Source organism: Equus caballus, chromosome 18 (genome assembly GCF_041296265.1).
Source record: "Equus caballus isolate H_3958 breed thoroughbred chromosome 18, TB-T2T, whole genome shotgun sequence".
NCBI lineage: Eukaryota > Metazoa > Chordata > Mammalia > Perissodactyla > Equidae > Equus > Equus caballus.
Window position 1 is genome coordinate 76,093,382 of NC_091701.1, and position 22,892 is coordinate 76,116,273.

The following is a 22,892-nucleotide window of genomic DNA, read 5'->3' on the forward strand; positions in this document are numbered from 1 at the left end:
ATTTTTATGTCTATATAATATATCTATGTCTATATATCTATATACCCCCCACCTGTTATTGTTACTACTTTCTGTGTCCTTTTAAGAAAATCTTAACTAATTGCAAGGTCATGAGATGTTCGCCTGTGTTTTCTTTTAAAAGCTGTATTATTTTCCCTTTCACATTCCCTTTCACATTTCACATTCTTCATTCTATCTGGAATTTTAGGTGTGATGTGAGGAAAGGGTCCTTATTTTTCATGTGGAGATCCTGTTGACCTTGCACCATTTATTGAAAAGACCATCCTTTCCCTACCTCATTGCAGTGTCATCTGTATCATAAATCAAGTGACGGAATGTATATGTGTCTGTTTCTGAACTCACTATTCTCTTATATGAGTCTTTTTGTCAACTACCAGACTATCTTAATTACTAGTTTTGTAATAAGTAGTATTTGATAATAAATCTCCATTTTATTTATTTATGTTTTTGTTCTTGAATATTATCTTGGCTATTATTTTCCCTTTGCATATCCACGTGAATTTTAGAATCAACACATGCACACATGCACTCTCTCACACTTCTGGGGTTTTGATTGGGGTTACATGGAATATACTTCAGTTTGGGGAAAATTGCCACTTTGTAAAATTGAGAGTTCCATCCATGAACATGGTATATTACTCGTTTATTTAGATATTATGTGTGTTCTCTCACTGTTTTGTAGTTTTTTGAATAGGGTTATTACACATCTTAGATTTATTCCTACTTATATGGTATTTTTAGTGCTATTTTGAATGTTGTTTTTTAAACCTCATTTTCTTCTTGATGCTAGTGTGTAGAAATACAATTAAGTTTTTAATATTGATCTTGTTTCCTGTGACCTTACTATAAATTTTAAGTTTATCTGAGGTGAGATTTTTTTCATTTTTCTATGAATATAATTTTATTATTCGTGAATGACTGTTTTCTCCCCCGCCTCCCTGCAGTTTATGGGACTTTTATTTTTTCTCACCTTATTGCAGCGGCTGCTTCTTGCTCAATAATGAGTAAATAATGAATAAAAGAATAGTGGACATTCTTATTGTGTTCCCATTATTTGATTTGTTTGCTCTTGGGTTTTTGTAGATGCTCCTTATCTGATTAATGGCTGTTGAGTTTTATCAGATGCTTTTTCTGTCACCATTGAGAAGATAATACTTTGTTCTTTCTTTTTTTATTAATATAATGAATTATAAAGATTGATTTTTGAATGTTAAACCACCGCTGCATTCCTGCAGTGAACTGCTCCTGATAATCCATCCTTTTGATATATCACTAAATTCTTTTTGCTAATTTTTTAAAGGATTTTTGCATGTATTTTTAAAATGAGGATAGTTTATAATTTTCCTTTCTTGTAATATGTTTTATCAAGTTTTGGTATTTGCATTATACTGGTCACAGTAGATGAATTGGTAAGTGCAGTTCTTTTTCCATTTTTTGGAAGTGTTTGTGTAAAATTGTTTTTTTCTTTAAATGCTTGGGAGAAGTTTATCTGGGCCTGTGGTTTTCTTGTGGAAATGTTTTTGATAACATCCCATGTTAATGGATGTAAAAGTATTCAGATTTTCTATTTCTTCTTGTGTCTAGTTTGTTGACTTTTGAAAAGAATTTGTGCATGTCATCTATAGTACCAAATTATTAGCTATAGTTGTTCATAGTATGTCTAATTATGTGTTTAATGTCTGCAGGATATATAGTGATGTTCTCCTTTTCTTTCTCAATGTTCTTTCTATTTCTTTCTCAATACTTCTTGATTAATTTTGCTCTAAAAGTTTATCAGTTTTGTTCATCTTTGCAAAGATAGTCCTCTTTAGGGCTATGTTGATCTTTCTTTTTAGTATTTTTGTTTTCTGTTACATTTATTCTTGTTATTTCTTTTCTTCCTGTTTTGCTTTTCCTTTTCAATTTAAAATTTTTTATTATTATTACCATTATTTGCTTCTTCAGATTGTGTAGATTACTGAGTTTCAGTCTTTCTTTTAAAAAATACAACTATTTTCCTGTAAGTACTGCTTCAGCTTCATCTCCCAATTTTTGATAGTCTGTTCTGATATATTTTTTGGCCTATAGATCATTTACAAGTATATTATTAAATTTCCAAACAGCCGGTTATTTTTTTCTAGTTACTTTTTGTTGTTGGTTTCTAGTTTAAGTCCATTGTAGTTACAGAACATTGTTAAAATGATTTTAGGTTTTTGAAATTTATTGAGACCTACTTGGTCTCATCTTGGTCTAATTTGGTAAGTATTTCGGGTTCACATGAAAAGAAAGTGTACTTTGTGGTTGTTGGATGCAGTATTCTGTATGTGTCAGTTGTGTCAAGTTTGTTGATTGTATTGTTCAGATCTTCCGTAGCCTTCCTGGTTCTCTTGTCTGTTTATTCTATCAGCTATTGAGAGAAGTGCCTTAGTGTACCACTGTGATTATGGATTCATCTGGTTCTCCTTTTAGTTCTGTCAATTTTTGCTTTATATATTTTAAAGTTATTATTAGATGCATATAAATTTAAGATTGATTTCCTGATGAATTGATTATTTTATCAATGTGAAATATTTCTAGAAATGATTCCTACTTTAAAGTCTACTTATCTGATATACCATTTCTATGGTATGTCTTTTTCTATAACTTTGCTTTCAAACTCTCTGTTATATTTAAAATGCATATAGATTCATCTTTTTTAAAAAAATAAGTTCAGTGTAACATCATAGAATATTTAGTATGTTTATGTTTAATCTAGTTCCTGATATAGTTGGATTTATATCTGCCATCTGGTTATTTTCTATTTGAGCTACCTGTTTTATGTTCTTTTTTCTCTCCTTACTTGATTTCTTTCGAAATCAAATGTTTTTCGTTACAGTAGTCTCCCCCCTTATCTGCAGGGGATCCATTCCAAGACCCCCACTGGATGCCTGAAACTACGGATAGTACCAAACCCTTTTATACTGTATTTTTGGTATATGTACATACCTATGATAAAGTTTAGTTTATAGTTTAGGCACAATAAGAGATTAACAGCAATAACTAATAATAAAATAGAACAAGTATAACAATATACTGTGATAAAAGTTATGTGAATGTGGTGTCTTTCTCTCTCAAAATATCTTATTGTACTGTACTCATCCTTCTTGTGATGACATGAGATGATCTAATGCCTGCGTGATGAAACGAAGTGAGGCAAATGACGTAGGTGTTGTGACATAGCGTTATTTTTGGACCTTGGTTGACTTCCGGTAACTGAAACTGTGGAAAGCGAAACTGAGGATAAGAGGAGACTACTGTATTTAATTTTTCTTAGCTATTAACTTATCTTCTATTCCTTTATGATTGCCCTAGTGTAGCAATATTCATCCTTGATTTATTACACTATTATACAAAGTATTACTTCACCACTTCTTCAGTAATGCTAGCACCTTGGCATACTTCAATTCTGCATTCCTGTGTTCTGCCTTTCTATTATTATGTATTTTCATTCAGCATATGTTTTAGTCCCACAAATTCCTACTTTCATTGTTTTGTGTAGTAGTCAGTTTTCATTTATAATTACCTACATATATAACTTTTCTATTTTTTCATATTACTTCCTTCAATTTTTATTTTATGCTTGTTCATAATCTTATTTTTATTATTATTTCAGCTTTATTGAGGTAAAACTGACAAATAAGCTTCCTGCATTTTGATATTTCCTTCTGAGATAATTTTCTTTCTGCCTGAAGAAATTCTTTATTATTTCTTTTAGTGCAAGTACTGGCAATGCATTCACTCAGTTTTTGTTTTTCTGGAAACATATTTATTTCACCTTCATTTTTGAAGAGTATGTTTATAAAATTGAGGGTTTGGAATTATCTTTGAGTAATTTAAAAGGGTCATTTCATTGTCTTCTAGCTTCTATCTTTTCTTTTGAAAAGTTAGCACCGTTTTTGCAAGTTGAAGTTCCTTTTTATTCTGCTTTGCTGAGAGTTTTTCTAATGAATTTGTATTTAATTTTGTGAAATGTTTTTTCCTGTATCTGTGGAGAAAATCATGTCTTTTCTCCTTTGTTCTTTTAATATGATGACTTCACTTGATTTTCTCATGTTAAAGCAAGTTTGCATTCCCAGAATAAATTCCACTCAGTCATGGTGTATTATTCTGTTTACATATTGATAGATTTGATTTGCTAATATTTTCTTAAAGATTTTTATAACTGTGTTCATAAGAGATTGATTTATAATTTTATTATTATTTCTTTGATAGGTTTTGATAAAGGTTATGCTGGCTTTGTAAAATGAGATGAAAAGCATTCCCTCTTCCTCCATTTTCTGAAAGAGTTTATAGAGTTGGTATTTCTTCTTTAAATGTGTGGGAGAATTCACAAGAGAAGTAATTTGGGCCTGGAGTTTTTAATTATTAATTTGATTTCTTAAATAGACATGGGGCTTTTCAGATTTTCTATTTCTTTTCAAGTCAATTTAGAAACTATTTGTCTTTCTAGAAAACCATTCATTTCATCTTGGCAGTCAAGTATATTGGTATAAAGTTGTTTATAACGTGCCCTTATTCTTTTAATGCCTGTGACATCTGTAGTGTGGTCCTTTCTTTCATTCCTGATATTAGTAATTTGTGTTTTCCACCTTTTTGCTCAAACTAGCTAGAGTTTCGTCAGTTTTATTGATCTCTTAAAAAACTCAGCTTTTGGTTTCATTGATTTTTGTTATCAATTTTTCTTCCATTTCATATGTCATTGGTGTTTGCTCCTCACTATTTCCTTTCTTCTACTTACTTTTTAAAAAATTAAGATATAATTCACAGATAAAATTTCTCATAACATGAAATTCGCCCTTTTAAAGTATACAATGCAGTGGTTTTAGTATGTTCACAAAGTTGTACAACCTTTACCACTATCAAATTCCACTAGAATATTGCCATCACTCCAAAAAGAAAGCCTGTATCCGTTAGCAGTCACTTCCCAGTCTCCTCTTCCCTAGCCCCTGGCAACCACTAATCTACTTTCTGTCTCTATGGAATTGCCTATTTTGGACATTTTATATGAGTGGAATCACACAATATGTGACCTTTTGTGTCTAGCTTCTTTGACTTAGCGTAACATTTTCAAGGTTCATTCATGTTAGCATCTATGGTACTTCATTCCTTTTTATGACTGAATAGTATTCTGTTGTACAGATATACTACATTTTGTTTATCCATCATCAGTTAATGAACATTTGTGCTATTTCCACTTTTTGGCTTTTATGAGTCCTGGTGCTACTTACATTCGTGTAAGAGTTTTTGTATGGACATAGTTTTCAGTTCTTTTGGGTATGTACCTACAAGTAGAATTGCCGGGTCATGTGAAAACTCTACATTTAACTTTTGGAGGAACTGCCAAACTGTTTTCCAAAGCTGCTGCACTGTGTTACATTCCCACCAGCAAAATGTAGGGTTCTAGTTTCTCCATATCCTCACCAACACTTATTATCTGTCCTTCTGATTCTAGCCATCCGAGTGGGTATGAAGTTGTGTCTCATGGTTTTGATTTGGATTTCCCTTTAACTAATGATATTAAGCATATTTTTATGTGCTTATTGGCCTTTTATATATATCAGGATCATTCTCTGTTGATTATCTTTTTCTCTCGAGTTTGAGTTGTTGTCTTATGGTTTCATATGTTGGATAATATTGGACTATATCCTGGACATTGTGAATCCTACATTGTAGAAAATCTGGATTCAAGTATGTTCTTTCAACAAATTTGATTATTTGATTTTAGTAGGTGGTTACCTTGTCTGAACTTAAACTTCTTGCTTCTCTGTTGTGAGCAACATATGGAATCTCGTTTCAGTTCTTTTGTCCTTAGCTGGGCTGCATGGAATCTTCTTCACGTATATATGATTCGGGAGTCAGCCAGAGATTTGGGAAGAGTTTATACACAAAATTTGGGGCTCCCCGCTCTACCTCTCATTTATTTTCCCTGTCACACACAGTTTACAGCTGTTGTAGTTGTCCTGAATTCTGTGGTTGAACTAGACTGTGGGTTTCTAAGTTTTTAAAAATGTGGCAGTGACTGAGGTTGTAAACAGTGGCAACTCACCCTTTTTCTAAGTGTCAAACTCCCTTCAGTTTCTACTTGTTTTTTGTTCACTTTTTTTAGTGACTTCAGGTAATTGTTTTTTTATATTTTGTCCAGAATTTGTAGACATTATGTTTGATAGGGTTGGATTCAGTAGTAGCTGTTCGACTGTAACCCAGAATCAGAACCTCTGTCCTATTTTTGTTAACTTGTTTCTTCAGGTGGCATAGAAATTTCCTCTGAATGGCTATTCTAGTAATACTTGCCTTTAAATTTTTAACAAATAGTTTGCAAGATTTATTTTGATCATCATCAATAATTTTTAAATATCTATGATTCATTTGGCATACAAGGCAAAATCTTTAGCATTGGGGGATTTTACTCTTCGTTGTTTGAATTCAAGAAGGTTAGATTATCAGATTGTTTCTGTGAGTTTCTGTCCCCCCCCCCCATAGATTTAGCTACTCTAGGAATATGGCTTTAATTTGCATGCATGCCTTTTGGAAACATAGCAAACGTTATTTCACACATAACTTTACATGCAATTGTAGTTATTTGAAACCAAAGTAAGAATTTTGGGTATTCCATAAAATTAATTATAGGAAAACTATAAATATTATGCATGAGTATTTGTAAGTATGTTTGAAATTTATTCATTTCATTAGTATTATTATCCTAATAGCCTAACCAGTAATTATATCAGTGATCTCCTTCTGGGGCCCTTGGAGCTGTGGGGATAAGAAGCATTCCTCTTTATTCCAAGGTTTGTACTATTAGAAACTATCTGTTTTTTACTTGTAAGTTGTCTTCACTGAACACAAAAGGTAACAAGGTGGGTTCATGGTTGGATCTTAAATAAATGGAATATAGAAAGAACTATCCATGTAATTTTCCAAATACTTTTTGTAAAATACAAAATTTCCCATTCTTTCCCACTTTCCTTTAGGGTTCCATTAACTTCAAATGATGATGATGATGATGATGATGATGATGATGGTAAAGAGAAAATGCAATGTGATGACAATATTAAATCAAAGATGTCACCTGATATTCCCTCTTCAGTATCAACAAGACAACCTTTATCAACTCAGTGTAATTTGGAATTATTATTTCTTAAAGAAAATAATCAGAATGTGTGTGGTTTAAGTGATTCAGAGCATATTTCTTCTATTGATATACTTCCCGAAGGTAAGCTTGTTAGTTCATTTTGAGTATCATTATTAAGTAGTTAGGTTCATCAAATTTTTTTCTTGAGGCATGGTTTATAAACAGTTAATAAGTTAGATCTGTTACGTTATGGATTTACTAACTTTTGCTGTTTAAAATTGCTGGTGAAAAATTTAAAAATAAATATGCTGACAAATGTCAAATGCACCATGGGCTAATACTGTTACTCTGGGAGCAGTATTTAGAAGTAAACCTGCCTAAAGAGCTTCTCTTGGTATCTTAGCTTATGAATTAAAAGGTACCATACCCTGCTTAACAACAGGGATACATTCTTGAGAAATGCATTGTTAGTTGATTTCGTAGTTGTGCAAATATCGTAGAGTGTACTTACACAAACCTAGATGGTATAGCCTACTACACACCTAGGCTCTATTGTACTAATCTTACAGGACCACCGTCATATACATAGTCCGTCATTGACCAAAATGTTTTGTGCAGTGCATGACTGTATATTTATTAAGTTTGGTCTTCTCCTTTTCATAGATAGAAAAATTAGATGCTTAGATAGGTGTAGTGACTTTTTAAAAATCATAACCAATTAGTGGTAAAGCGAAAACCTGAGCCTGGCTAATGGTTTAGTTAGAGAAAATGACACATTTTATTTATGTGGTATTTCAGAATAATAATCCTATGGTGTAGTCTGGCTTTGTATTTGTCATAGATTTTCAGATTGGGATATGGAACCACAACTATATTGAATTTAGAGCTTAGAATTATTTTTCCTTTCTAAAAATTTATGTGAGTGTGTGTGTGTAATTTATATAAACTTTAGCTTCCTTCTCATAGCCTTTCGACAGTAATCCTTATCAGAGTTATTACTGTTATTTGGGTTCCTTTGCTGGCCTCCTCCCATTCTAGAAATATATTTTAGTGGCTCTACTTTTGGCTATTCTCCACTCTACTGTTGGGACCAAAGCAGAGTGAATTCTCAGGAATTATATTCCATAATACAAGTGTAAAATGTGGGTTATGAATACTGTGGTCATTTTGGCTTTATTTTTTATCAGCATAGATTCTTCATAATATAAGTATCTGAACAGAACAGAACACATTGTCAGAACTCTTCTCTGTGAAACAGTTTGATTTCTAATCTCTTTTGTTTAAAATGATAAATTTCATGTCATTTCTTATTTCTGAGTTTTGTTTCCCTTTGTTTTATAGAAAGCCATTCCTGCTCAGACCAAAGTTCCAAGAGTTCTTTAATGAGTGAGATGAAAAACGTCCAGTCCATCGGCCACAGAAAGGAGAAACCATCTCTTGGTAATGTGACTGAAAGGAAAAAACGTGTATCATCTCGGGAATCAAAGAATCCTGCAGACGCTCCCTGTGTGACAGATTTAGAGCAACAGCAGATTTCAAGTCCAGGATTAAATCGGAATAATGAGATAAGTGATTGTACTAATGAAACAAATATTAAAATGCAAAGAAACATCCAGGGCCTTCCTGACACCTCTGAGTCTGCTGGTGAACCTACTGCAGAGCACGTGAGTCAAGTTGAGGGTAATGGTGACTTTCAATTGCAGAAAACTGTGTATGATGCTGACATGGATTTAACTGCAAGTGAAGTAAGCACAATTATTACAGTTTCAACAGGGACTAAAAATAAAAGTAATAAAAAACCAAATGATTGTGGAATGAAAACTTTCAGAAAAGTGAAAGATTCAAGCTCTGACAAAAAGAAAGAAAGATCAAAGAGACAATTTAAAAATAGTTCACATGTGGATATTGAGGAAAAGATTGAAAACAGACCAGAAAGAAGATCTGTTGTTCTGGATGGCAAAGGGGATTCAGAAGATCCAAGTTTTATTTTCAATACTGAACAGCTGGCTCAGTTGAACATCCTGAAGAAAATTCATAATGGCTTCGATCAAGATGACAGACAAAGTACACGGTATAATAAAAAAAAGAACAGAATATGTGTAACAGATGAACCAGAAGAACCGTACTTGTTCTCCCAAAGTTCAGATAAATTCCAACAGGAGAGTAAATTTGATATGGGTCAGAGTTCTCTAGCTTGTAATAAAAGTAAACCTTCTAGACAGACTTTTGTGATTCATATGTTAGAAAAAGGTAACTTGTTCCCAAACCAAAAGGATAAAGAAACCATTTCTGAAAACCTAGAAGCCACAAATGAGTTTCAAACAGTTGATCTTTCCACCAAAGATAATGGGAATTTACATGATTATGAGACCCAAAATATGTTGGATTTGAAAAAGCATGTCACTGATATGCAACCTGCTCAGCAAAATGAATCAAAAATAAATAAGAAGCTTAGGCAGAAAGTAAATCGGAAGACAGAAATAATTTCCGAAATGAACCAGATATATGGCGATACTGCTAAAGACGCACATGGCCCAGAAAAAGGTAACTTTTTCTTCCAAATCCAGAAGGATACAGAAACCATCTCTGGAAACCTAGAAGTTTCTAAAGAGTCTCAAATACCTACTCTTTCCACCATCAGTAATGAAAACCTGTGCAATTGTGAGACCCAGGATGTGTTGGGTTTTCAAAAGCAGATCACCAATGTGTCCATTCTTCAGCAAAATGAATCAAAAGTTAATAAGATTAGGCAGAAAGTAAATCGGAAGACAGAAATAATTTCTGAAGTGAATTATATAGATGATGAGAAAAGTGTGTATTGCCCAGGAAAGGATAACTCTTTTTTCCTAACCCAGAATGATAAAGCAATCATCCCTGAAAACCGAGAAGACCCAAGTGAGTTTACAATACATTCTCTTTCCACCAAAGATAGTGGAAACCTGTATGATTTTGAGACTCAAGATGTTTTGAGGGTGAAAAAGCCTGTCCGTGATATGCAGGCTGCTTGTCAAAATCAATCAGAAATAGATAAGAAGCTTAGGCAAAAGGTATGTCGGAAGACAGAAATAATTTCCAAAATCGACCAAATATATGAGAATAATGACAAAGGCATACATGACCCAGGAAAAGGTAACTTATTTTCTCTGGCCCTAAAGGATAAAGAAATCATCCACAAAAGCCTAGAAGACTCAAATGAGTTTGAAACAGCTGGTCCTTCCACAAGAGGTAATAGGGACCTATGTGATTATGAGACTCAAAACATTTTGGGGATGAAAAAGCATGTTACTGATATGCCACCTGCAAAGCAGAATGCATCAAAAATAAATAAGAGGCTCAGGCAGAAAGTAAGTCGGAAGACAGAAATAATTCTGGAAATGAACCAGCTAAATGAATTTAATGACAAAGGTGTGCATGACCCAGAAAAAGATGGCTTCTTTTCCCTAACCCAAAAGGATAAAGAAAACATTTCTGAAAACCTGGAAGTCACAAATGAATTTAAAACAGCTTATCTTTCCACCAAAGATAATGGAAATTTATATGAGTGTGAGACCTGGAATATGTTGGATATGAAAAAGCGTGTCACTGATATGCAATCTGCTCAGCGAAAGGAATCAAAAACAAGTAAGAAGCCTAGGCAGAAAGTAAATCGGAAGACAGAAATAATTTCTGAAATGTTCCAAATATATGAGGATAATCATAAAGACGTGCCTGGCCCAGAAAGCTATACAAAAGATCTTGATCTTAAAATAAGTAAATCCAAACAAAGACTTGAATGCCAAGGTATTATCAGTAGAAACTGTATGGAAATCAACAGTAATGAAAAGGAAAATTGTGATCAAATTTCAAATCCTTGTAAACTTGTTAAAAAGCCTGGGAAAGAATCATCAGGCAGGGCAAAGAACATTTTGGCAAAAAGTGAAAACAAACCTATTTTGCAGTTAACAGATTCTTCACAGACTTGTATCTCCTTAGAATCGGGTTTAAAACATGTTCCTAATGAAGCAGATTCTGATCCTGGAAACCAAATGGAATTACGTAACAACCTAAAGCAAAGCACTACAACTCTGAATAAAAACAGAGATATCCCCTCTGTGGAAGTGATAAAAGAAGGAGAGTGCCAGGTCAGAAAAGTCAGTAAGATGCCATCCAGATCAAAAAGGAAGACCTTCAGAGATCCTTCTCCAGAGAGCTGTGAAGTAACCAACACCATTCAGGGAATATCAGTTGAATCTGAACAAGCCGATAAGGAAAAAAATTTGGAAAATGATAAAATTGTCACAGTTAAGCCAGACTTTTACACAAAGGTGTTGACATCTTTATCTCAAATATATTCACCTAATATACAAGAGTCTTCCTTTAACAGTGTTCATGAAGGTTCAATACCTTTAAGTATTTCTTCTAGTAAAAATCTGATAATAAGAGAAAATTTTGCCCTGGAGAGCTCACCAGTCTTTCAAGTAAGTGAGGATGTGCATGAGAAGATGGAAGGGATGAAATGTAAAGTCAGCCAGAGGACACAAAAATCAGAAATAGGTAGGTCAATACCTGAGGTGATCAAGTTTTAAAAGTGTATATTTTTTTCACTTAACCAGTAAAATATTTCCTTTTATAGCTGATATTTTTATAGAATTTAAAAACAGTATTTAACTGTGTTGCCTGATCTATGGAAGCAATATGAAGCAATTTTAAAAAGGTTTAATACTTTGGGAAGATAACCGTGAGAATGTCTTGGACTTTTATAACCTAAAAAACGGATTTGGCCTTCACCACAAAGTTCTCTGATAATGGCATTAGGCAGATAATTTTTTTCCTCATATGTTTGAAGGAAATTGAGTGTTTTCAATGTGTATAATAATGAATTGCCCTGGTTTGTTTACCAAAGCCACCTGCAAGTTTCCTAAGGGCGAGACTCTCCAACAGCGTATATTTAATGTGATCAAAGCATTGTTCTAGATGTTTTAGAGGATTAAAAAATAACCAATACCAGCTCCCTTTCCTCAGAATACATGTATGTAAAAGTAACAAACAGTGTTGAAATGTGGTAAATGGTGTAATAAAAGCACACACATTATGCTGAAGGCTATAATTGGGAGTCATTTGACTAGAGGAACCTGCAAAGGCATCATGAAGGGAGCATTTAGGCCCTTAGGGACAGGTAGGCTTTTGACCTTCAGTGTTTCTTCTTTGCCCCAGTTATTAAAATAGTATTCACTGAAGAAAATTGGAAGTAGAGAATCAGAAAATAGCAGGAAAAACAGTCATCTGGGGAACTGCAGTCAACATTTTGACATATGCATGCAGACTTGAATCTATGGATTTTAAATAGATACTTGAAATCCTATTATATATAACATTACTCATCCCACTTTTTCCCCTTAACATTGAATCCTAAGGATGTTCCTTTGTTAATAGAAATTTTGTGACATTTGACATTCCCATATCAATTACAGTTTTCTACAGGGAGCCTAGCATTTCCAGTACATGTGTGTGGAACACTAGGACTTTGATGGATCAGGCTGCTCCAGTAGAAGGAATACTGGAGGGAAAGAAGGAGAAAGGTCTAGAGCTGCAGGACATGTTAGAGGATGGGAGCCATCTTTCATCTCTGCTCCTCATGGTGCCTTTCACAGAGTGAGCCACTGATGACCAGTGTTCCATGAATGCACATTAATTTGTGTGATTCTGTGAGGAGAGTTGAATCATGAAGAATTGTTATCAGCCTGTATGTGATTTCAGAATAAAATTGTTGCAGGCCACTTTGATAGTTTATTTCAAATTTTAAGTCTCTTTTCCTCTCTTTATTGCTAGAAAAAAATTAAACATTTACAAATAATTTCACTGTTACTATTGTAATGGTTAAAATTATAACTTAGTTATTGTTAAGTTTAAAAATTTGCTACCAACAATTTGCAAGCCATTAAATATCCCATATCTTTTCCATCTCTCTCTCTCTTTTTACAAATATTTCTGAAAATAATATTCTTTTCAGGAGATAGAACACTACAGGACTTGACAAATACCAATTTTGTTTCAAATAACACTGCTAAATCTGACAGTAAGTCAGAAGGTCTGTCTTCAGAGCTACCAAGCCGAAGAAGAAGGTGTACTCCTCTCGATTTAAAAGAGCCAAGTCTCAAAAGGTATGTATTTCAGTGATATTCAAGTGATTTCACTGTGATATTATATATGTTTTTTAAAAAATTCCTGCCTGAATTAGCATTTGAATACTTCTGATTATCGATAAAACGTATACTGTTGACTTGTAACAACCACAGTATGATCTGGGTAAGAATTGAAGAAAGGTCTTTTATTCTTTGAACAGACTTTTAAAACTAATTTGTTGCCTCTGATTTGCAAACCAGCGTTTCAATATCTGTTACCCACATTTATTTTCTACCTTGTCCTTCAAAGAATTCAAAGTGGTTTATATGTCCTTTGGCCTCAAAGAACAACACTCCTTTTTCTTTCTTTTTTTAAACTTCAGACATACCCCAACAAAGAGAAAATAGTACCTCCCACCCCCATGTATCCATCCCTCAGGTTCAACTGTCATCAATATTTTGACATATTTACTTCATCTATCCTTTTTTGTTGTGGTATTTTTTAAAGCAAATGCCTAATATTGGGTCATTCAATTCCTAAAACATTTCCATATATATCTCTGAAAAATAAGAACTTCTCAACCAAACTGGACAACAATGATCACATCTAACAAAGTTATCAATGTTATCATCTAATAGCTAATTCCTATTCAGATTTCCTTGATTATCTCAAAAATGCCGAAATGCCTTTTACATGTGTTTTATTCAGAATCTCATTTTTTTAAAGAATAAATGAACCTGATCGTATTTGGGACAGTATTTTCAAAAAGATAGAGAAAAATATTGTTAAATGTTCACTTCTTTATGTTGTTTCAGTGTTTGGTTTTTTAATAAAATTAGACATTGGAGGTTCTGGCAGGTATTTTAAAACAATAACCAGCAGATGGCAGCAATACAGGAGTGGGTGCAAGAGAAGCAAATTAAAAGTGAAATAAAGGACCCAAGGGCTTTTTTTTAAAAAAACAGCTTTATTGAACTGTAGTTCACAAACCATACATTTCTCCATTTAAAGTGTACAAATCAGTGGTTTTTGGTATATTCATGAATATGTGCACCATCTCCACAGTCAATTTTAGATTTTCTTCACCTCAAAAACAAACCCCATGCCCTTTACCTATCGTTACCATACCCTCCAGCCCTAGGCAACCATTCATCTACTTCCTGTCTTTATAGATTTCCCTGTTCCAGACATTTCCTATGAATGGAATCATATGATATGTGGTCTTTGGAACTGGCTTCTTTCATTTAACATAATGTCTTCAAGGTTTGTCCATATTGTAGCATGTATCAGTATTTCATTCTTTTTTATGACTGAATGATAGTCTTTTGTATAGATACACCACATTTTGTTTATCTATTTGTGTATTGGTGGACATTTGGTTGTTTCCACCTTTTGGCTATTATGAATAATGCTGCTATACACATTTGTTTGCAAGTCTTTTTGTGTACATATGTTTCTCTTCTCTTGAGTGAATTGCTTGTTGTGAACTCTTGTTGTGAATTGGTGGGTCATTGGTAGCTCTATGTTTAATCAGTTTAGGAACTGGTAGACTGTTTTCCAAAGATGCTACAGCATTTTACATTCCCACCAATGGTGTGCGAGAGTTCTGATTTCTCCATATCCTCGCCAACACACTTATTATTATTTGACTTTTTGATGACTCTAGCCATACCAGTGGGTGTGAAGTGGTGTCTTATTATGGTTTTGATTTGCATTTCCCTGATGACTGATGATGTTGAGCATCTTTTCATGTGCTTACTGGCCATTTGTGTATCTTCTTTGAAGAAATATCTATTCAGATCCTTTGCCCTTTTTTTAGTTGGGTTGTCTTTTTATTATTGAGTTGTAAGTTAAACTTTTTATGTTGGACTAATTTTAGACCTACCAAAAAGTTGTAAAAATAGAATGGAGGTTTCTCATATGCTCCTCACCCAGCTTTCTCTAATTTTAACATCTTACATAGCCATGGTATGATTTTCAAAACTAGAAAATCTTATGCTGCAGTACTGTTAACTAAACTATAGACTTCCACTAATATCTCTTGCTGTTTTAGAATCCTATCCAGGATCTCACTTTGCCTTTAGTTCTTGTTTCTCCTTAGTCTCCTCTAGCCTAGTGACCGTTCTTCATATTTACTAAGTTATGTCATTTAGGTACAGCTCTTTTTTGTCTTAGGTTAGTTCTTTTCTTACCAACCCCCTTCAACGTAGTTATGTTATTCATTTGTAATTCGGTTAGGTACATTTGTTATTGTATTCCATTTTCTTCTCCCACATCTTGGTAGATTTTGATGTTTACTTTTAGGGTATGTGAAACATTTTTCTTGGAAACAAGTCAGAGCTATCCAAAATGGTGTACACAGAGAAACATCAACTACTTTCATCCTGCTACTCCATACACATTACCCCTTGTCTTGTTTTCACCCATCTCCTGCGGGTAACCAATTTCCTTAGTTTCTGGTTATCCTTCCTATATTTCTTTTGCACAAACAAACAGATATATGTATGTCTCCCTTTTTTTACATAAAGGTAGCTGCTCTGTTGAGCTTTGCTTTTTCTCATTTATTTCTTACATAAATCTCTAGTGCTTGAGGTTTTTTTCTGGTGTGTGATGTTAGATACGGATCTAATTTTATCTTTTTTCCAAATGGTACCCAGCTTATTGGGTAGTCTTTTTTTTTTTATAGCTGTCCTAGGACCATTTATTTATTTAAAGATTCATCTTTACCCCAAAGATTTGAGCTGTCAACCGTGTCATATTCTAAATTTCTATATGTATTTTTAGGGAGTCTAATGCAGGGCTTTTTATTCTATTGGAGTCATCATTTGTCTAGTATTGAGGCTTGATAATATGCTTTAATATCTGGTAGGGCTAGTACCCTCTTATAGTTTTTCAGTGTTTTCCTGGCTGTTCTTATATGTTTGTTTTTCCATATGAACTTTAATATTGACTTGTCTAGATCAGGGTTTCTCAGTCTCGGCACTATTGACATTCTGGGCTACATATTTCTTTGTCATGAGAGGCTGTTCTGTGCATTGTAGGATATTTACCAGTATTCCTGGCGTCCACTCACTAGATTTCCGTAGCACCCACCCATTTATAACAATCAAAAATGTCTCTAAATGTTGCAGAATGTCACCTGGGGGCCAAAACTGCTATGAGTTGAAAACTACTGCTCTGGCTTTTTGGTATTTTTATTGGGATTGATTGAATTTATATGTTAATCTAGGGAGAGCTAGCATCTTTGTATTGAGTTGTGCTACGCAAGAACAGGAGATGGCTTTCTATTTCTTTAAGTCTTCCTTTGTATCTTTTGGAAGTGTTTAAAAGTTTTCCTCTTAGGTTTTACACATTTCTTGTTAAATTTATTTGTATGGATTAGTCTTTGTTGTTGTAAATGGACGTGTAAATTGGATGTATAAATCATATCCAGTGTTTATTGTTTGTGGGTGTGAAAGCTGTTGAATTCTGTGTAAGTTTATAACTTGCTACTTAACTAAATTCTTTTCTTCTCTATCTCATTGTTTCCCTGGAGTTTTCCGGGTGTGCTGTGATATCATCAGAAAATAGAGATAATTTTTCTTCTTCTTTACCCGCTCACATCTCTAATTGATTGCTCTTGTGTCATTGCATCACTGACACCTTCAGTGCAGTGTTAAATAGTAGCAGAAATAGTGAGCATTCTTGCCTTGTTCCCAGTATTGCCTCCCCATTAAACAAGATACTGGCTTTAGGATTGAGATATGTATATATAATTTATCATATTAAGAAAGTGTCCCTCAATGCCTATTGAGTGTTTTAATCATGAATGAGTATTGAATTTTGTCAGAGGCTTTTTCAGCATCTATGAGAAAATTATATGCTTTATTCCCTTATATTTATTAACATGGTGTATGATGATAGGTTTTCTAGTATTGAACCAACCTTGCATTCCTCAAATAAATCTCATTTGGTTGTGGTGTATGTTTTTCATAATATGGTGTTGGATTGGTTTGCTGAAATATTTTGTTTAGAACTTTTGTGTCAATATTCTTTTTTTCTTTTGAGGAAGATTAGCCCTGAGCTAACTGCTGCCAATCCTCCTCTTTTCACTGAGGAAGACTGGCCCTGAGCTAAAATTCATGCCCATCTTCCTCTACTTTATATGTGGGATGCCTACCACAGCATGGCGTGCCAAGTGGTGCCATGTCCATATCCAAGATCTGAACTGGCAAACCCTGGGCCGCTGAAGCGGAACATGCACACTTACTGCTGCGCCACTGGGCCGGCCCATGTGTCAATACTCTTAACTGATATGGGTCTATAGTTTTTCCTGCTTTGTCTTTATCTTGCTTAGACATCAGTATTATACTTGCTTCATTAAGAGAATCAAGAAGTTTTCCTTTCTTTACATTGCTGTGAAATAACTTACAGAATGTTGGGACTATCTAGTCTTTGAAGGTTTTGTAGGACTCCCCTCTGAAACCATCTGGACCAGGTGCTTTTTTTGTGGAGTTGTTCCTTACTAACTTTGTCTGTTTCTCTTGTGACAATTGGTTTGTTTAAGTATTCTCACACTAATGGTGTTAGTTTTGGTCGTTTGCATTTCCATAGGAAATCTTCCGTTTTATCAATGTTTTCAAGTTTATTTGCATGTCTCCAAAAGTCTCTCTTATAAATTGGACATGTAAATGAATTTTAAATACATTTTTTCAATGATTATTTCTCCTTTGTCATTTTTTTATATATATATTTGTGCTTTTTCTCTTTTTTTCTTGATCAAGTTAGGTAATAGTTTGTCTATTTTGTTAACATTTTCAAAGAATTAGGACTTTGATTTAATATTAGATCTACTGTTTTCTGTTCTCTACTTCATTAATTCCTGCTTTATATTTATTTCCTCCTTTATTTCTTTTGGTTTCCTTAGTTCTTTTTCTAGTGTTTAGAGTTGAGAATTCAATATATTATTTCTATTCTTTCACTTATACGCGTAAAAACGTTTAGTGGAGTTAATTTTCCTGTTAGCAATGCTTTGGATGCATCCCATAGATTCTGATATGTAATGTGTTTATCATTTTTTAATTTCTCCTTTTACTCAGGAGTTGTTTAATAGGAGATTTTTAAATTTCCAGGTAGATGGGCCTTTCTGATTTTTGGTTTTGTTTGCAAATTCTAGTTTTAATGCATTGTGGTCAGAGATTGTTTTTTGTAGTACTTTTACTTTATGGAAGTTACCAGTGTATTCTTTGTGACCTGATATATGATCAGCTTTTGTAACTGTGCTGTGAGCACTTAAGAAGAATATGTATTCTCTATTATCAGAGTATAGAATTCGATATATACTCATAAGATTTACCCTATTGATTGCGTTGTTTAGATCTTCTATCTCCTACCTATTTTTTGTCTACTTTATCTGTCTTATACTGAGAGTAGTATATTAAAATCTCCTATTGTGTTCCTATCTATTTCCATGGGTCTCCTGTTTTTGCTTCATAAAGGTAGTTGCTCTGATATTTGGTACATAAATATCATAATTACTGTATACTGATTATGGATTCGGGCTTTTACTATTAAAAATGTCTCCCTTTGTAATGTTCAGTGCTTTAGGAGATAAAGACTTTAAAAAAAAATATTTGTATTACCTTCCTGATAACTCTTGTGACTCCTGTCCTCAGTGCCTGTGATGATCACTCCACAGCAGCATGTTCCTGTCACTGGGGGCCTATCAGAAGCTGTGATATACCTGCCACATGCCATTCCCAATCCAAAAAGACAAAAGAAAAAAATGACGCCTAGGTTGGCATCATTCTTAGTATTTATACTGCATGTCCATTGTGATTTTCATTTTTAAAAAATTTACCAACTAAACTGTTTACCAAATAATCTACATGACCAGTAGATCTACAGCATTTTGCTGTATTTAGTTTAGAATAGGTAGCTCTTTTGAAAGAATTAATTAAATTCTATCTGGTTACCCAAGGCAGTGGTATCATGTTGGCTTTAGAGAGGGCTGCAGAGAAGAGAAAGAGACCTACTCATCATCTAACCATTTATACTGTTTTAATTTGGAGCCATATGTATTTATCTTATCCGAAAACCATAAATCATGTAAAGAACAGCTACACCACCACTTCTTGCTACATGATATACTAGGTGCACGGATCAACCCTCTTCCTGAAAAAACAAAATAAAGTTACTGGGTGAAGTATTTTTTAAAAACAAACCTTAAATGCATCTATTAGCTAGTAGAGAAGTAAGAAAGCTCAGATCAGAGACTGAATGAGAGCAGGAAGCCAGCAAGTTAACTTGACCCTGAAACTGGCTGTTTGCCTCAAGGCATTTGCGCAGCTAGGTGAACCTCAGCATGGGAGTCACAGACAGATGGGGCTGGGGACAGAGGGTAGATCCTAGAGTTTAGCTAAAATGAAAAGTCTAATAGTAAATCTCCTTCAATAAAGTTGAGCTCCTCTTTCAGTAGAAGAGCAAACTAAAAATAACCTTCCCACCAGCTTTTTCAGCCCCAGGAGATAACTCTGGTTCTGAATTGAGGAGAAAAAAAAATCTTCTGAGAATTCGTAACCAAAATGAAATCTTCATGCACTGTGCCTGGAACTCACAATTTCTGGAAGTCACAAAAAACGTCAAGCTGAGGATTTAGTATTAGTCCATGGCTTGTAGCGCCCCCTGTTGTCTGTTAGAAGCAAATGCAAATATTTTCTAGAGACTTCGTCTCAGTCCTCAACATATTTTCCACAGAGAGCCAAAGGAAACAAACAGCTAGTTCTCAGTAAAGAAAAACACTACACACACAGAGGACAAGGGACCTGCAGAAGCAACTGATGGCAGAATCAGACACAGAATATAAAATATAAAATGTCAATTAAAAGAGAGGCTTGAAAATGAGTAAAGGTGTTAAGTGAAAAAAGTAAGTTACAGAAAAACACCTACAGAATGCTTCCAGTGTTGCAGAGGTCAGACCTAATTGAGACCAAACCACATCCTTTTTAGGAGTGTAATGCACTGATGGTAAAAACCCTAAAGAAAAAGCAAGGCAGTGATGGACACGCTTCAGGATAGTGTTACTTCTTGGGGGACGAGAGGGTGTGGTCAGAAAGGGGCATGCCGGAGGCTGCTGAGTGTGGCAGTATTTTATTCCTTAACCTGGGTGGCAGGTGCATCAGCTTTTACTTGATTGTTTTTAAATTGTATGTTTTCATATATTCCTACGTGTATGCTAACGTTCATAATAAAAAGGAAATATGTAGGTAACATGTAATGTATAAAATCTATGTCGATAAATTTTTCTTAAACTTTGTTAATAGTTCCCACCATCACAGAGTATTTCAAATATATGGCAAAGCTTGTGGTTTGAGGAAACAGCTTTCTACTGATATGAAGCAGCAATTTTCTTCTCCATGCTTCACAGCAAAAGCAGTAGTTTTGTGTTATTATTATTGTTAATCTTCCCTTTTTTTCTACTTTGCAGGAAGATGAGAAGATAAGGTGAATTTATGGATTCTGGTTTTTCTGAATTCTCAAACCATAACCTCTCAAAACAGATATATAACTAGGATCAAGAAAAGGAAACGCGTTTTGAAAAGTTTTAGGGTTTTTTTTCGTCTTCTGCGTTTTCCTGGAGTGTTGATTTATCCATTCTTATGTTTAGATATATGTGCCTAAAGTAGCTGTTTTGTAATATTAAACTTAGGAAGTCATTTTGGTTATCCTGTAACTTATCCACCTGCTCATTTAAGCTTCTTTCAACCTCACAGCCCTTAACTAAACAATAGCTATTAACCTTTTAGCCAAATAAAATGTATTATAAATACTTTCCGCATTGGTTTTCTCGCTGTATGCCAAGCTATCTTGTTTTGTTTTGTTTTTAAACCGTTCAGTATATGGGAACATCTCAGAGGTTTTAAAAGTCGCCCCCTGCCCCAGCCAGTCTTCTCTCACTCTTCATTCCTCTCCTTGCAGAATTACTTGTGTTATATGTAATCTGATGACTTGGCTGAGGGGGTTAAGCTTTCAGGCTCTTTTGAATTTGGTTTTTATGCTTTATTTTAAAGCTCACCTACTATTCCAGTCATGAAAAGTAATAAATCCTATTCATATCTGAGCTCAAGGTACGTAGCTCACTGCATTCAAATGACCAGTCAAATTGTATTCTGACTAAATGGGAAAGCTTTCTTAAACAATATCTGACAAGTAAAAGGATAGGCCCAGAAATCTGCATTTCTAGCAAACATTTCAGAGAATTTGGGGGTAGATTGTCCTAGGAGCAAACTTTGGGAATTGCTGTAGGAGAAGAGAGTCCCACAGAACTTGCTCACAAGACCAGCAGTGTCGGTGGAGTGGAGGCCAGAGGCTTTGTTACAGGCACAGTGTACACAGTGTTGGGGAGCTCGGCACCCTGACAGCCTTTGATCCCTTTCCTGCACCCCTGTTACTTTCAGCCTTTGGACTTCCTGTAGTCATCATTCTCTGGTATTATATTTTTGTTCCTATTGCTTATTTCTATTTTTTTCTCCTTTCTATGAGATTTGTCTTTTCTTTTTTCCCTTCCCATGCAAATTATTTTTCATTTTATATAGTCAAATTTGTCAACCTTTTTTTTTTTTTAGCAGCAGAATTTGGTCACAGTAAGAAACAATTTTCGTATTCCCAGATTATCAAGACATTTACCCATGATTACATTTTGTTTTTACATTTAAATTTCTGATCCATGTGGATTTTGTTCTGTTGTATAGGATGAGGTATGAATGCAATTTTGACCTTTTTCCAAGTGACTCCCCATTAATTTAAAAATTTGTGTTTTCCACTATTGATTTGAAATGACACCTTCTTTTTTCTTTTCTTTTTTGTGAGGAAAATTGGTCCTGAGCTAATATCTGTTGCCAGTCTTCCTCTTTTTGCTTGAGGAAGATGGTCGCTGAGCTAACATCTTTGCCGGTCTTCCTCTGTTTTCTATGTGGGATGCTGCTACAGCATGGCTTGATGAGCAGTGTGTAGGCCCACGCCCAGGATCCAAACCTGCAAACCCTGGGCTGCTGAAGCGGATCTGTGCCACCAGGCTGGCCCGAAATGCCACCTTTTTTTATGTTGTATCTCCATGTGCAGTTAAATTTATTTCTCCTTTTTCTCTTCCCTTCTACTAGTCTGTGTGTCTTTTTTATGCCCCACTACCATACTCTTTATTTTATTTTATTTTTTAAGGATTGGCACCTGGGCTAACAACTGTTGCCAGTCTTTTTTTTCTGCTTTATCTCCCCAAACCCTCCCTGTACACAGTTGTGTATCTTAGTTGCAGGTCCTTCTAGTCGTGGGATGTGGGACGCTGCCTCAACGTGGCCTGACGAGCTGTGCCATGTCGGCGCTCAGGATCCGAACCCTGGGCCGCTGCAGCAGAGCACTCGAACTTAACCACTCGGCCACGGAGCCAGCCCCCATACTCTTTAAAATATAGAGACTTTAGGGAAGTTTCAAAGTTTCCCTCATAGAGGTTTACACATTTCTTGATAAATTTATGCCTTGATGTTTTACCTTTTTTTCTTTGTAATATAAATGGAATCTTCTTTTTGATTCTCTCTTCTAATTGATTATTCTTTACATATATGAAGATTATTGATTTCTGTATGTTAATTACTAAACTCTGTTATTGCTTGTAGTATATTCCTGACATATCTCCTGAAAACTAAGC

At 34.5% G+C, this 22,892-nt stretch overlaps 1 protein-coding gene across 11 annotated transcripts in view; it reads left to right on the forward strand.

Moving 5' to 3' along the window:
- Positions 1 to 21,020, forward strand: part of SGO2 (shugoshin 2) — a 36,776-nt gene extending 15,756 nt beyond the window's left edge. For 8 of the 11 annotated variants that reach the window (XM_023622321.2, XM_070242133.1, XM_023622322.2 and 5 more), the window contains 4 exons: positions 7,011 to 7,252; positions 8,453 to 11,644; positions 13,101 to 13,251; positions 18,868 to 19,415. In XM_023622321.2, coding sequence (XP_023478089.2) covers positions 7,011 to 7,252; positions 8,453 to 11,644; positions 13,101 to 13,251; positions 18,868 to 18,988 — 3,706 coding nt within the window. In that variant the 3' untranslated portion in view covers positions 18,989 to 19,415. Of the gene's footprint in view, positions 1 to 7,010; positions 7,253 to 8,452; positions 11,645 to 13,100; positions 13,252 to 18,867; positions 19,416 to 20,678 lie in introns of those variants that run through there. The other 3 variants (XM_005601672.4, XM_070242132.1, XM_070242136.1) reach the window with 1 other exon arrangement.
- Positions 21,021 to 22,892: the final 1,872 nt, after the last annotated feature.